The sequence below is a fragment of the Gymnoscopelus braueri genome (genome assembly GCF_963280865.1).
Source record: "Gymnoscopelus braueri genome assembly, chromosome: 24".
Classification (NCBI taxonomy): Eukaryota; Metazoa; Chordata; class Actinopteri; order Myctophiformes; family Myctophidae; genus Gymnoscopelus; species Gymnoscopelus braueri.
In genome coordinates, this window is record NC_137626.1 from 30,392,050 (window position 1) to 30,408,535 (window position 16,486).

At 40.1% G+C, this 16,486-nt stretch overlaps 1 protein-coding gene across 2 annotated transcripts; it reads left to right on the forward strand.

The window, feature by feature from the left end:
* Positions 1 to 8,401: 8,401 nt before the first annotated feature.
* LOC308080305 (major histocompatibility complex class I-related gene protein-like) lies at positions 8,402 to 15,179 on the forward strand. Of its 2 annotated transcripts, none has more exons than XM_080422108.1 (8): positions 8,402 to 8,589; positions 10,295 to 10,552; positions 11,193 to 11,471; positions 12,292 to 12,612; positions 13,480 to 13,581; positions 13,780 to 13,797; positions 13,914 to 13,985; positions 14,509 to 15,179. In XM_080422108.1, exons 1-7 carry the CDS (start codon positions 8,541 to 8,543, stop codon positions 13,958 to 13,960), a joined length of 1,074 nt encoding a protein of 357 aa, XP_080278234.1. In that variant the 5' UTR covers positions 8,402 to 8,540; the 3' UTR covers positions 13,961 to 13,985; positions 14,509 to 15,179. The 2 variants fall into 2 exon arrangements, with proteins under 2 accessions (XP_080278234.1, XP_080278233.1); XM_080422107.1 differs by having other exon boundaries at positions 8,403 to 8,589; positions 14,503 to 15,179.
* Positions 15,180 to 16,486: the final 1,307 nt, after the last annotated feature.

Sequence of the window (16,486 nt, forward strand, 5' to 3'; positions counted from 1 at the left end):
AGCCTTGTCTTGGAGTACAAATATGGAGGAACAGATTATAGCTCTCCAGAAGGAGAGACAATCTCCAAAATGAAACAGAAAACTTTGCAGTAAGAAGTGAATTAAAACAAAAAAATTGAAGAGAAAGAGAAATTAATGGCTGATCTGCAGAGTCGTGTACTAGAGGCCACAAAGGAACCTCGCCATTCTGAACGTCAACGAGTTCCAACAGAAAAAATGCATGCTTACCAACAAGAGGAGATGAGTAAGAAAGAAAAAATACTAATTACCCTGTATGAACAGTGGAAGATTGTGGCCCGTAAGACAAGACAAGAGCTTAAAACAAACATAACGGAAAACCATCTGACATCCCTCTTAGACCCTCTTGAAAAAGCACAACATGTAGTCACGAGGACCTATATGGAAATAAGAGATCAGATCACACCATCAACTGAACTAAGACGTAAAATTGATGCATGTGAAGCTGTAACTAAGGATATCACCAAAATTATATATGATAGGATAACAGAGGTTGATGGAGATTATGATGCAGAGTGTGTCAATGGACGGCTTCGTGGGCTATTGGATTGTGAATATGCCCGCTCTATTTATGGTTCAACTGCGTCACAAGTGTATGTTAGCAATCACTCTGTGGCATCTTCACATAGAAGTAATCACTCTGTGATATCTTCAAATAAAAGCCATCACTCTGCAGCACCTTCAAATAGGGGCCCTCCCTCTGTGGCACAACCAAATGTTAAGCCACCCTCTGTGACACAGGCAAGTGTTAAGCTTCCCTCTGTGGCACAACCAAATGTTAAGCTTCCCTCTGTGGCAGAACCAAATGTTAAGCCAACCTATGTGACACAGGCAAATGTTAAGCGACCCTCTGTAGCATCTTCTATTGCCAGTTATCACTCTGCTTCCGTGTGTATGGCAACCAAACGCGCAGATGCAGCCGCTGAGTTAGCAACAAAGGAAGCTGAATGTAAAGCATTATCAGAGGAAAGAAAACAAAAGGAAAGAATAAGGAATCTAAAGGAGCAATTACAGTTTCAGGAGTCTGAATTGGAAACCCTACAAAAGGAAAGGGACTTGGCGGCAGCACGAGCCAGGTTTGAGGTCTATAACAGAGAGGTACAAAGGGAAACGGACAACCAATCTGTTAAGTGTGACCCCGAGAGCCAGCGCCCCACATTCTCTTCTAATGTAAAGCCCCACATTCAGTCTGTTAAGGGTGAGCCTGATATCCAGCGCTCTGTCTTTCCTTCCTCTATGCAGCCCCACATCCAGTCTGTTAAGCGTGACCCTGATAGTCAGCGTTCCATACCCCCTAATGCTGTGCAGTCCCCCAGTAATGTGGCCACACAACCTCCTCTCACTGATGTGTCTTATCTAGCACAAGCTGTACAGGACAGCATAGCATTTAATAGACTTCCCATGCCTGAGCCCACAGTCTTTAATGGCGAACCCCTTCGATTCATTGAGTGGAAGGCCTCCTTTATGTCGCTTATAGATAGAAAGGGCATTTCTTCTGCAGACAAACTATACTATCTAAAGAAGTATGTTAGTGGCCCAGCTCATAAATGTCTTGAAGGCACATTCTACCGAAGCGATGAAGATGCTTATCAAGATGCTTGGACCAAACTTAATCAGCGATACAGCCAGGATTTTGTCATTCAGAAAGCATTTAGGGAGAAGCTAACAAATTGGCCAAAAATAAATGCTAAGGATGCAGAAGGAATAAGGAACTTTTCAGATTTCCTGAATGCTTGTCTACAGGCTATGCCATATGTTAAGGGTTTGGACATACTGAGTGACTCTGAAGAAAACCAAAAATTAGTACAGAAGTTGCCAGACTGGTTAGTGGCACAATGGAATCGGCAGGTTACTAAGGCCCTCATGGAAAGTAAAGAATCCCCCAGTTTCCATGCTTTTGCTGCATTTATGTCAGTCGAAGCAGAGATTGCATGTAACCCAGTTACTTCTATCTATGCTCTTCGCTCTTATGACTCACCCAAGGATAAAAGGGACCCAAAGGATATAAAAAGGAACACGGTAAATGTTTACAGTACTCAGGCAACTGTAGACAGTGACAAAGAAATGCCAACCAAAAGTGCCCCATGCATGTTATGCAAGGACAATAATCATCAGCTCTATAAGTGCCCCAACTTCATGGAAAAGTCCCTTGAGGACAGAAGGACATATATAAAGGACAATAGACTATGTTATGGATGCACAAAAGTGGGACATAGTGCAAAAGAATGTCGCCGCCGTCACAGTTGTGATACATGCAAGATCATGATACATGATACATACGAGACAAACCTGTGCAGAAGGATAATTCAACAGAACAGGATACAGATGACATTGCATCAGCTCTGTCTCACAAGATCACCAGAGAAGGACAGTCTGCTAGCACTACAATGATTGTGCTGGTATGGGTGTCATCTGTCAAAAATCCAAACAAGGAAAAACTTGTATATGCCTTATTAGACACACAAAGTGACACTGCTTTTATTGATCAGGAGGTGAGCAGTGAACTGCAAATGGTTTCCCAGTTAAGCTAAAACTAACCACTATGTTGGGAGAGAATACAGTCATGCATAGTGAAAAAGTAACAGGTGTCCGTGTGAGGGGCTATAGCTCCTCAGTACACATCGACCTCCCTTCATCATACACAAAAGACTGTATACCGGTCAACCGGGAGCACATACCAACCTGTGAAACAGCCAAACACTGCCTTGCCTCGATGCACCAAGGACAACTGGACTTTGTCACCGGGTTGCTGTTAAGGAGTTACCCCCTTTAACACCGATGAATGCAATCACTGGACATGACAAAACCGTGTGTCAAGAAGATCTAATGTTCCTAGATAAAAGAAAGAAAGACATAACACAAAATAACCACGGACATTACGAAACGCCCCTGCCTTTTAAAGACAGACCATACCTACCTGACAACAAGCCGCTTGCAGAGATCAGACTCAGTCACCTCAAGAGGAAATTCTCTAAGGATGAGAATTACAAGGAAGACTACATTAAGTACATGGATGACAACATTGAAAGGAGTAATGTAAAGGTTGTGCATGAGGATGGAGCTCCTGGTGAAAATGTGTTCATGCCTCATCCCAGAGTATACCACCCAAACAAGCCAGATAAACTGCAGGGGGTATTTGATTGCTCAGCTAAGTATAAAGGAACCAGCCTTAATGAACATCAGTTGTCATCCAACTGGTTCACGGGTCCTAAATTCCTGTGGGAAAAGGAAATACAGTTTCCAAAGGATGTGAATCTTAAACTTCAGAAAGGAGACCCTGAAGTAAGGAAGGCTCAAACGCTACAAACAAAGACTACAGAACAAGTAAGACTTGTAGACCGCCTGTGCAAGTTTTCATCTTGGTCTCAGGCCATCAAGGCTGTAGCACGTCTTCAACGACCAACTAAGAAAGACAAATCAAAGACACACACAACAGTGAGTGAACGAGAAAATGCAGAGTGTTGTATCATCAAAGACCTGCAAGATAAAGTCTATGGAGAAGAAATACAGCTGTTGAGCAAAGGAAATCGGCTCCCTTGTCACAACAAACTGTATCAGTTGGATGCCTATTTAGATGCCGAGGGTGTTCTTAAGGTGGGAGGAAGACTAAGTCGTTCATCCATCCCTACTCTGTTTAAACACCCAGCAGTTATTCCCAAGGAGCATCATGTTACTAAACTGTTGATTGCTCACTTTCATGAAAAGGTAAAACACCAAGGAAAGGTTTTCACTATCAATAAGATCCGGTCCAATGGCTTTTGGATCCCCGGGATAAACCGAGCAGTTGCGTACTGTTTCGGGCCCTTTCTGATTAACAAGGACAAAAAGGGCACAAAAGCTCACTGGACAAGGAAGAAATGTGCCCAGAAGTGAGTGGAAACTAGGACGCGTCTCTGATACAGTCATTGATAAGGATGGACTGGTCAGAAGAGTCAAAATAACTATAGGAGATCGCAAACTCAACCAGAAGGGTGAACGTGTTAGCAAACTGACTGTAGTAGAACGCCCAGTACAAAAGTTGATTCTGTTATTAGAAACTGTTTAAGAATTTCAGTCAAAGTTAAATGGACCACAGTATGGTCATCATGTGAAGTTCTTTTTGCTATGAGTCAATTCATATGTGAAAATTATTTGTGTTTAAGTTTGCCTTAAGTATGTAAAACACAAGATAATTATGGTGGGAGTGTAAATGACCCCAAGGCACTGTGCTTTTATTTTATTATTTGGATTGGTGTGTCAGATCACTCAGGTGCGTTGCATTTATGTTAATTTCATGTTTCTGTGAGGTGCTTTTGAGATGCTCTTATTTTGAAAGTTATAGCTTGATTTCTCACTACTATCACCTGTCTGCTCAGCCAGAGAGAGACTGAAATGTTTGCAGCAGGCAGCAGCACCAGGGTTAGGTCTGCTTGCTTGACAGTAACATACAAGTAAAGGTTTTAGCCCCCTGCCTAAATGGGCACAAGTAAAAGACCATCTTTGGGCGGGGTACGCTACAGTCACTTTAGATAAAAAATGATATTGTAGGTCAAGCTGAAATGGGCTACCTGTTTGATAATGATGGTAGACAAGTTTACATTAAGATTTGACCAAAGAAAGCGATCTGAATACTGTGTTTGGCATTTTCCCTTATAGGGTAAAACTTCCTTGTTGTCACATTGTGTCCCTTAATTTTATTTAAACAAAAAAATAACAAAAGTGTTAAAACTGTTAAAAAGTGTTAAAACTTATTGTTCATATTTTGCCCATTCCATATCAAGATTGTTCCACTACACAGCACGTCGATTAGAACAATGCAAGCCAGGCGGGGGGGGGGGGGGATAATTGTCACTGCACGTAATCCTACGGGCTGGGGCGGCACCTGTCAGCAGGGAGTGTTGGGCGGGAGGAGTAGGACAAAGGCTCTACGTCTACTTCCTCCCGGTGGGCGTTCCTCGGTGGTAGGTGAGTCAGTAGTATACAACAGCAGTGACATCACAGAAATGTGAAATGTGTGTGGGGCTTAATCAATTGGCATAACGACTAAATTGGGGAGAAAAAGGGGTAAAAAGCTAAAAATAATAATGTCTGAATCCACTACCTCAGCATTCAGCTTAAGTAGTGCCCTCAATGATGCACTATCCACTAAGCTACCTCATGTTCTTAAGTATTTGAGAGGTTAACATAAAATACTTGTATTTACATCTGTGTGTCATCATGACATGACACGCAGACGAGCACAGACTTACTTAAAAAGTCTTTAATATGACATCAGGGCTAAACACATCTTTTAAAACAATTAAAAACGCCAAGGGCGGCCTAGCGACCTTTGATGCTTGTTCCGACGGCACATTATTCCGGCGCATTATTCCGAGGGCACGTTGGTCCAACTTGCCCCATTATTAACCCTAACCGCACACGGAAGCCACGTAGTCCGAGTAATGGAATGTCGGACTTATGTGCAGTCCCCAAATGGGTGCGAGAGTTAACTGAAGGTAAGTAAATAAATGGAAGAAATTAGGACTGCAACGATTTCTTGAGTAACTTGAGTGCGGTATCGGTGAGTATGCCAGTATATGCCATTATCATATTTTTTTCTTCCCTGTCAGTCATTCTCAAACTTTCAAGGAGTTATGGGGGATAGAGTTATGGGGAATAACTCTGAGTTGGAACAAATGTTGGAAATGTTGGAAACAACATGTACACTCTCAGAGTTAGACCTGTAAAGGTCTATTTGGAACCCCCTCAAAGAACCCTGAGGGTCCTTGGACCCCATTTTGAGAACCACTGTCCTAGATTTGTTTTAATTACACACTCGTATCGGATCGGTACTCTGTATTGACCGATACGCAAGTTATGGGAATCGGTATAGGGAAGGAAAAAAGTGTATTGGTACATCTCTTGTAGTAACGGTAGACCTGTCAACAACTATTATATGGGGAGAGATTTGTCTCAAAATGATTTGTGAAACCAATACCAAGATGCACAAATTAGTCTACACCTTAGTGGAGACTATTCTTCCTGGGGTCCAGGCAAAATCATCACAATACAAATCATAAAATGCAGTACAACATAATCAATGTTAGTGAACAAAAACACAAACTTAGAGAACAGCATTTATATTAACAATAAAAATTTAAATTAAAAACAAAACAAAACAGGTTTTTCTGTCCGAAAATACCAAAAATAATAACCTAATCTAATTTAATTTCCTTTTTGATTATTGCTTCCTTAAATTTCTTTTTGAAACCAAATTTATTTGTTGTTAGAGTCAAATATGGGGGGAGCACATTCCAGTATGCCATGGTTCTGTACATTACTGTTTTCTTAAGTGCATTTATTCTCGGCAGAGGTAAAGTAAAGTGACCACTTGATGCTTGTCTAGTATTATAACCATGTCTTTCATTTGCAGGTAAAAGCTGTAAAAAAACAAACTAAAGGGTTTCTGTGAGGAATACACATTTTTTTTAAACAGAATAAGGCTGCATGCCAGTCTTTCATCCACCCTCCTCCATGACAGCCTGGCATGCATAGCATCCACACTACTCCTAACAGAGCAGTGAAGTGCTAGTCTTGCCGCTCTGTTCTGAGCAAGCTGAAGTTTGCCAAGTTCTTGCTTTGATGCACTAGACCAGATAACAGGACAGTAGTCCAGATTTTACAGAACTAGAGATTGTATGACTAGTCTAATTGTTGTTAGTTAGCAGATAAGCACTCCTTCTAATGGTATAGATGGCATTACTCATTCTCACCACTGTATTATTAATCTGGGTGGACCATGACAGTGTTTCGTCAATAGTGACACCCAACAGTTTGACTTCTTTAACCTGCTCAATAGTAGCACCCTACAAAAATAAGCTTAATTTCTGATCTGTCCTGAGAGCATATTGCGAGCCTATTACCATGCATTTAGTTTTTAAGACATTCAACTTCTTAAAAACGTATTTTCCATGATCCATTCAGAAACCAGATACTCTAACTGAAGCACCTTATTAACGTGTTCAATGCTCTCTGACGATACGTACATGGTCGTGTCATCCGCATCCCCTGTAACTGTGAGAGTGTACAAATGGAACCAAATGCATTTGGTTTTGATTGATTGATTGAATATTTTATTAGGCAAAAAATTTAAAACAGCACAGTTACATTTAAAATACTTTGTCTAACAGGTCCGTTCATAAAAGTCCTTGCGGACTTGTTTCCAATGAGGGCCTTGGTATTCAATTCATAGGCATATATAGTGGCACCACAGTTCAAATATCATTACAAAATAAACAGCAAAAAAAAATATATAACACTATGTACAACAAGAAAATAAAAAAGAGGGGGAAAAAAATATGTACAAGAACAGGGGGGAGGGGGGGGGGTTCCATTTGTACACTCTCAGAGTTAAATTAACATTGATTTTACAATATAAATTGGGGTCCCAGAGATAGAAATGCCATGAAATGAATCAATGACATGAAACAGTTTGAGAACCACTGCTCCACAGTGAATGTCAGTTGTCCATTTAAAGACAGCCTTAAAGAGACTAGTTTACACATTATGTCTCAAACTCATTTGATGAACATTTTCCCCATTACGTTCTTTGTTCCACACACTGCAATGGCGGGCATGAAAACACTTAGGAAAGAGCTGCTGGCTTCAACCCCAGTGTTTGTTAAGGCTTAATAAAGCCTCTCAACCTTTTCAGGCCATGACCCCCCCCCCCCCCCCCAAAAGAATCATATTTGAACTGGGGATCCCAATTCGGTTCCACCTTTTCCATGTCTTTCTACATAAACTACTACAGTGTTACGTCACTGCACTAAGATCCAAACTGCCACGAAAACCGCGCCATCGCCACGGCCCTCCGGCCCGAGCCTGATCTCATCTCACTCGTCATCTCTGGATGGATTGAAGTGGGAATACTCTGGCCTGCTCTGGGCCCCCTCTCTCACTGTCTGGCATTTCACCTCTAAGGCTTTTGTCATGGCAGACGGAGAGGCAGTACAACTACAGTAGGCCTAATGTGTGTCATCAGGTGATTTCCATGAAACCGTATCTAGAGCTAGAACATACACAATCTGTGCAGCAGAGGCCGCTGTAACGCTGCTCACCCCTCAGTGCCAGTAGCAGCTGCTGTTAGGAGCTCAACTGAACCTAAACATCACTGACCACCATTAATATGCATCACTATATCTTAACCTGGTCACTGATCTGTCTCATATGTACTGTAGGTGAATACTGAATATTATTATGTACTTGAATGACTTATTAAAGTATTAGCAAGACACTTTAGTGTACGTTTAAAGTTTCACTTTCATTTAACAACCTGCAGTGACTCAAGTTCACCTAGTAACAGCATTTACTACATTTCTATTGGTTGTAGCCCGAGTTGCGACCTGCGCACATTAACAATACACACTGTAAAGTATTGAGCAGCCATTGGATCAGAGCTTTCATCTCAGAAGGTGGTAGATGAAGTTTCAGTCAAATCATAAGCAGAACTTTTGAACTTATTTGACATTTTCTAATTGGCCTAGTCTAATTTTAATCGAAGGATGAAGGCTTTCGCTGTGTTGTGCCTCTGTTTTTACACCACATCTGCAGGTAAGTGATTTTTAACTTGAGAAAGGGCTATAGGCTATAGGCTCCTACACAACCAGTACGCAAACAATTAAACTGAGGCTTAATAGTGTTTCAACTGGCCAGCCAAATGGGTTATCGGTAGGCCTATGAGTGATTTTGCACAAATGTAATGTTCAGAGATAAAATCATGAAGACTTATTTGACCTTTGAGATAAATAAACAAGTAAATGTGTCCAAAAATGTAGTATACTGCACTTTGGCCTTTATTAAATAAATTACAACCATCACTCAGATCACTTGATATCTTTTGTTGGGACTTTTCGTCTAACTGAGATTTGAACTTTGTCTGTGTATGTGAGATTAGCTATTTCCAGAAGCTCTGTATTTTCCCCTAATACTTTAGTCCTTTTTTGGTAAAATACTTTTAAACCAATGTTCAACTGGTACCTCTGTACTTTTCCAGGTAATTTCTATAGTGTTTCCTGCGCAAGTACTGACATTTTTACCATTGAGCTAATTAGGGGTTAAATTGAATATTGACCATCAGGTCAAAATTTGTGTCAGATCCTGTGTCTAGGTGAGACATGACCTTTGACATGTCTCTAAATGTATCAAGAGCAGGAAGACAATACAACCATATACAAGTCATATTGTAGTACCTTACTCTACCACACAGATTGGACAAAATTACATTGTATTTATTAAAAAAGTTACATAGTGCTGCTTTAACTCAAAATTACCATCTTATTATTTGCACTTGACAGACTTAAAGGGCATTGTAGATGAAACAACTCTCAGAGTCACCTTTTTAGTGCGTAAACAAGCTCAATCAAAGCTGATTCTGCCCATATAGAACATCACAAAACATATTTTTTAATGCTGATGAAAATAGCTGATCTACATGCTCACAATGCATTACAATGCACTATGAGCTTGTTTGAGCTATTTTCAAAGTATAAAATATTCTCAGTATAAAATAGAGCGTAAGTGGTTAAATCAACAATTATAGTCCAATAACATAATGAATATCATTCTGAAATAGACATTCTGCATAATGAGTACTTTTACCTTTGCTACTTTATATTTTCATGCTAATTGAATACACTGACTTTTACTTGTAACAGAGTTTATACATTGAGGTATTGCTACATTTACTTAAAGGGATAGTTCACCCCAAAAATTACACACCCCATGAAGCCTTGAATGAGTGTTGATTTTTTTGTTTTTGTCGCATTCCTAAGCCAATAATTTAATAACCGGACGAAAGATGCTAATGTCTTCGGTTGGAGACTCAAAGTTGACACTTTGAGTCTCCAACCAGTGCTGCTGCCGGTCCTCAAATGATTGGCTTAGGAATGCAACAAAAACTGAAAAATCTCAAGTCTCCATGGGGTGTGTAATCGATAGAAAAAAAGTCATTTTGGGGGTTAACTATCCCTTTAAGTAAAACAAAATGAGTGCTTCTTTCACCACTGCCTGTGTGAAAGTAGACAGATATAGTATACAGTTAATAAGCATGTTCATGACTAGAGATTTCCTTTACTATTGTTATTAAAAGTACTACTACTACTGCACTGATTTTAAGATGTGATCATTTCGGATGAATGCAGTTATTATTATTAGCTTTGAGTAATAACCAAGACAATCTGAGACACAGATGATCATCTTAGACAAATAAAATAAAATATGTAAAATTATTATTTGATATATTTCTGCTCTTTTTCAGGGATGCACTCCTGGAAGGCCTTTTATACTGGTAGCACTGGTTTGAGTGAATTCCCTGAGTTTGTGGCTGTGAACATCCTGGATGATGAGCTGATGGGATACTATGACAGCAACATCAACATCTTTGTGAACAAACAGAGCTGGATGGAGAAGCTGGGACAACAGTATGAGGAGAGGGAGACAAATGTACTTAGAGGACAGTCACATGCCTTCAAAGCCAATGTTGGGCTTCTCATGGAGCGGTTCAACCAATCAAAAGGTAACATTAACCTGAAGCTTTATTGTTTTCATTGCTGTTCTCCGTCTCTATACACACTGCATAGACTATACTATAGTGACTATAGTATAGTCTATACACAGTACATTATATGAACGTACACTATAGTGACTATAGTGTATGTGAGTATATTGTAAAGTCTACAGACTAGTGTATGTTAATATACAATACTGTCCATAGACTAATGTATGTTAATATATACTGTACGCACTGTATAGACTAGTGTATGTTAATATATACTGTACTGTATAGACTATTATATGTTAATATATACTGTACTGTATAGACTAGTGTATGTTAATATATACTGTACTATAGACTAGTGTATGTTAATATACTGTACTGTATATAAACTAGTGCATGATGTTGGCATACTGTACTGTCTGTAGTATACTGTACTGTCATGTTTGTTCCCATAACTGATATCCACATAATAATGTCAGTGAGTGTAGTGTAGATGGTTAATCTGCTGTTTTCTGTGGTAAAGACAATATCGTCTCTCTCTCTCTCTCTCTCTCTCTCTCTCTCTCTCTCTCTCTCTCTCTCTCTCTCTCTCTCTCTCTCTCTCTCTCTCTCTCTCTCTCTCTCTCTCTCTCTCTCTCTCTCTCCACATCCTCCACAGGTGTCCACATCTACCAGACCATGGTTGGTTGTGAGTGGGATGATGAGACTGGAGACACTGATGGTTTTCGACAGTGGGGTTATGATGGAGAAGACTTCATCTCATATGACCTGAAGACAGAGTCATGGGTCGCTCCAAAACCAAAGGCCTTCATCACTAAACTGAAATGGGAACAAAACACAGCTTGGATGGCAGAGACGAAGTACTACCTGACCAGTTACTGCATTGAATATCTGAAGAAGTATGTGACCTATGGGAACAAGACTGTACAGAGAACAGGTACAACATGATGTGATGGAGTTGTATTTAGATAAATATGTTAAAATGTTAAGAGCTACAACAACATGATGTGATGGACTTGTCAGGGTTATTATACAGTAGTTAACTATAACTAAAACTAAATAACTGAAACTGTATTGTGTGTTTACAAAACTAACTAAAACAAACTAAAATCATAGAGAAAATGTCCTTAGTTTTAGTCTTTCACAATATATCATACATAAGACTAATATTTTGGTTCAGAATACATGGATACGTAAATATGAAATCTTATTTTCCAGTATTTTTAGCTGTGCAAGTTCTAAGCTCTGTTGTGAAAGATTTTTTTTCAGATCTACAACACGACCCTTGTAGATCTGATATTTTCACTGTTTTTCTGAGCTTGTTAAATCTCGCCCACGTTTACCCCATATTACAATCAAAACTAAAGCTAACATTAAAACAAAAAAAACAAAAAAATGAGCTAAAATTGAAAACAAAACGAAATAAAAAAACATAAGAAGTTGTACAAATATGTTACGATGTAGTAACATTACTATGAGAAGAACAAAGGACAGGTAGGCGTACAACATGATGTGATGGACTTGTACTTAGATAAAAAGTAACATTACTATGCGAAGGTTCAAAGGTGTTTTATTATCATGAAATACAACAGTTCTTAAAACAAATCAAAGTCGACTAATACAAATTTAAATTCAAAGAACACTAACAGAAGTGTTCTCTGTCTGTCTGTCTGTCTGTCTGTCTGTCTGTCTGTCTGTCTGTCTGTCTGTCTGTCTGTGTCTCTCTCTCTCTCTCTCTCTCTCTCTCTCTCTCTCAGAGCTCCCCTCTGTATCTTTTCTCCAGAAGACTCCCTCTTCTCCAGTGAGGTGTCACGCTACAGGTTTCTACCCAGACAGAGTCATCATATTCTGGGCTAAAGATGGAGAGGAGCTCAGTGACAACATGGACCATGGAGAGCTCCTCCCCAACCATGATGGAACCTTCCAGATCAGTGCTGACCTGAACGTGTCTTCAGTCAAACATGAAGACTGGAAGCATTACAACTGTGTGGTTCAGCTCTATGGGGTCGAAGAGGACATCCAGACCAGACTGGACCCAAACCTGATCAGGACCAACCGGAAGAAACCAGCTGATGAAGGTAGAGATAAAACACATGTTGTCACAGTTAGACGTTGCCTGTCTTCTACAGTATGTCTTGTATTTCTATGTGTTAAGGTTGTGTTCTAGTTTTCATAGTTCTCTATTCGTGTCTTCCCCAGCTGTATCTCATTTGTTATCACCTCTCATGTGTATATTTCAGTCTTGTTCCCCAATCAGTCCTTGTTGGGTCATTGTTTGGTGTCACATCATATTAGTTTGTTTGTGATGTTGTTTGTGATCCCAATCATGGGTTTTGATCACTACCTGCCTGACTGTCCTGTATTTGGGTTCACACCACACCTGCATGTGACACATGTACCTGTTCTTCATGCATTTTGTTTCATTTTGATTTATTGCCGAAAGGCATAGCAAGAGAGTATGTTTTACCCCCTGTCCGTCCGTGTGTCCTGTCCGTCCGTTACCACCTTATCTCCGGCACCGTTGGCCTGGCCGCTGCGAAACTGTGCACACACACTCCCTGGATGCCAAGTCAGAACCTCTGGCCCAAATGTTTCAGATTGGCCTGTTATAGCGCCACCAGGAGGCCGATTTGTGCAAAACACATTTATTGATAGCCTACTACTCCTTCAGATTTTGTCCAAACATCACACAAATCGGTACACAGTATCTCTATAGTCATTTGATCAACACGGATCTATCCGATTTCCCATATTACATCCTGATTGCCTAAGATTGGCTTCCAAAGTTTGCAGGATTGGTCCGTTTTCAACAAAATGCCTCAAATCATGAACGCAGCTTGCGATTTCCGTGAAATTTCACACGCACATTTCTATTAGGCCGAGGAAGAAATTACAAATGTTATCCAGCGCTTATTTCATGTCATTTTTTTTTTGTCTTGATGCAGGAGGATCTTCGAGTGTCATCATCATTGCTGTTGTAGTTGTGGGTCTGATTGTTCTCATTGGTGCTGTTGTTGGACTGCTGCTGAGGAAAAGGTCCAAACCTGGTAAGTTTGCATGACCACACATCAATACTGCAGTTTGAACAGCACCACACAGCTATTATACTATATATATTATACTTGAATAATAACAATAACAATAACAACAACTACAATAATATACACTGATATTTCCCTTGTATTATTTCATAGTGTTTCCTCTAACTCACTCCTAATATCCTTTATCTTTTCTTCTGTTGTCAGGATTTTCTCCGACTAACAGTAAGTGAACACAGAATCTAAGGTTGTTCATACTGAACATGAGTCTCTTCTATTGTTCATACATGTATTTGTTATTTGCTGTTGTCTCAGTTTAATGTAAAAATGTGTCTTTGCAGCTGATGAAGACTCTGGTGATGCTAGTGGCATCGCTATGAAGACATGAAGCTCTGTTCAGCCTCACACAACCTGTAAGTATCAATGTGTACGTTATTGATGTGTCAGAGTGCCGTGTTGTGTTATTTCTTTGTAAACCTCAGAATAACTTAGTCTGAGCTTTATTGCAGAGTTACAGAGAGTAACGGTTCGAGCCCATGCTCTTCTTCAGACTGAAGAAGAGCATGCAGGCTTGAACCGTCACTCTCTGTAACTCTGCAATAAAATGTTGACAAAGCGAGCTATTGTGTGCGGCTCTACTTTCTACTTTTTGATCTCAGTTCACTTCAAGGCCAGCACCTGCCTCTAAGAGGTTGGATGTGCGCTACTACCCTTTGATCCTGACTCCATATATGACAAGATTTCAGTCCGATCAGATCGCCATTGATTAGTGTGTGTGTGTGTGTGTGTGTGTGTGTGTGTGTGTGTGTGTGTGTGTGTGTGTGTGTGTGTGTGTGTGTGTGTGTGTGTGTGTGTGTGTGGTGCGTGCGTGCGTGCGTGCGTGCGTGCGTGCGTGCATGCTTTCCTATGTTTCCTTCCTCCATGTGTCAGGAGCAGGGCTTTGGAGAGACAGGGAACAACAACTCATCATCAGACTCAACCTGCAGTGAAACTCAGTCTGGCCAATACATCTCTGTGGCCTGTTGTTCTACTTATAAAGTAATGTGTGTGTGTCTTTTAACATGATTATATTAAATACCTTTAAATATAATTGGATTGCTGCGTTTTATACATTTTGCGCTAAATCAGTGTGATGTCTAATGTCAGTCTGATCTCTAATACAGTTTGATAAAGAAGTGATCCATTTCACATTTTGTTTAAGATGAGGCACTTAGAATTATGTCTCCATGAGAAACACTGTGATTAGTGTGATACCAGTTGGTCATTTATTGAATATAATCATTGTGTTTTGGGGGGACTTAGTAATTATTCTTTGTCTAGATTATTGTATAGCTTGACTCTGTTGTTCTCAAGCCAAGTCCATCGTTTCTGTTTGAAGGAGTTGGAGACGTTGTTTTCATGAATATCATTTGTGTTTGTTTTCGATAAGACTTCATGAGCTAATTTATGCTTTAAGTGATGTTTTTTTTTCAACAGACTGATGTGAGCTTGTCTGGTTATAATGTGGAATAGATACCTGCCCCAGTGAACTTTACACCATAGTCACACTTTAATGATGACGCTTGTAAATATTCAGGTGATTTAATAAAATATTTTTTTCAAAACCATTACTGCTTCATTATTATTAGCTACATTTGTGTAACAGTCCGTTTTTTAAGACCCATTAAGAAGTTTTCATTCATGATATATTTCTATTTAGTTGTGTACTTATATCACTAATATAAATGACTGAATTTATATTAGTGAGCCCATTCTCATTACAATAAACAGCACTGTGATCCCTACGACCAACTATAGATCAAGTATTGATTTATTGCTTTTAATGATCATTCATAGCATGCAGCTGATGACAGTCACTGAGAACAACAGAATACTTTAAAGATCCCTCCAGGCATGTTTTAAAGTTATAATAAATACATTTATTGTATTACTTATGAGTTTCCCATGCAGTAAGAAAAAGAAAGAAACTCAGTAAAAGGTCTGGAAGCACATCTACTCTTAGTCATTCATTGAGAAATTCTGGATCTATTAATGTTAATGTTAATAAGCCTTGTCCACTGAGGATGCATGAAGAGATGCAAACATTGAGAGGAGAGGAAACGATTCATACAAGGAAATAGTATTACCCTGACATCCAATCTCTCTAAAAACATGTTTTTAGAAAAATGAGACGTTACAAAAGACGTGCTTTCCCTCTGAAGCATCGCATGAAGTGACGCCCAGCGCCGTTTCTGATTACGCCGGCACAGCTGGACCCGCTGCCAGCGTCTGTTAGCCTGGTAGACCATCCCGGTCGTCGTGGTTTACCAGGCTAAGCGTCTGTCGCTAAGGTATATGCCTCGCTACAGTTTAACATCAGCTCTATCCCCAAACCCATCCCTCACCCCGCATATAACCGTCACGTGACACCAACACGCTAAGTGGCGGTGAGTGGGTCACGCATGCTCACATACATACAGTGTTGGTTCACAGGGACGGATTAAGACTCTGGGCCAAAATCCCATGCTTTACCCATTAAGACCTGAGGCCGATTCTACAAATTCCCTTCTAACTCAGTAGTTCTCTTCACTTTCAAGATTTTTCAAAAATGTTCAAAAATAGCAGATGCACAAGCTTGCAGCGCGGCACGAAGTGACGCGCTGTGAGCTTGTACATCTGCTATTTTTGAATAGCCACCGCAAAAATCTAAAATGACACGGATGCTTTCCTGGTTTTAATGGTTTAAAGCTTTCCTCTTCTACCCCAGATTTGAACCCGGGTCTCCTGAGCAAGTGCTGACATCTTTACCTTTGAGCTAATAGAGCCTGCCTGCTTGCTCAGGGGATGAATTGTACAATTGTGAATGTGTGGAGGTGCCGTAGGGCAGCGGATAGTTGGTGGACACCTCTGTGGTCTTTGGCATAAGGCCACACGG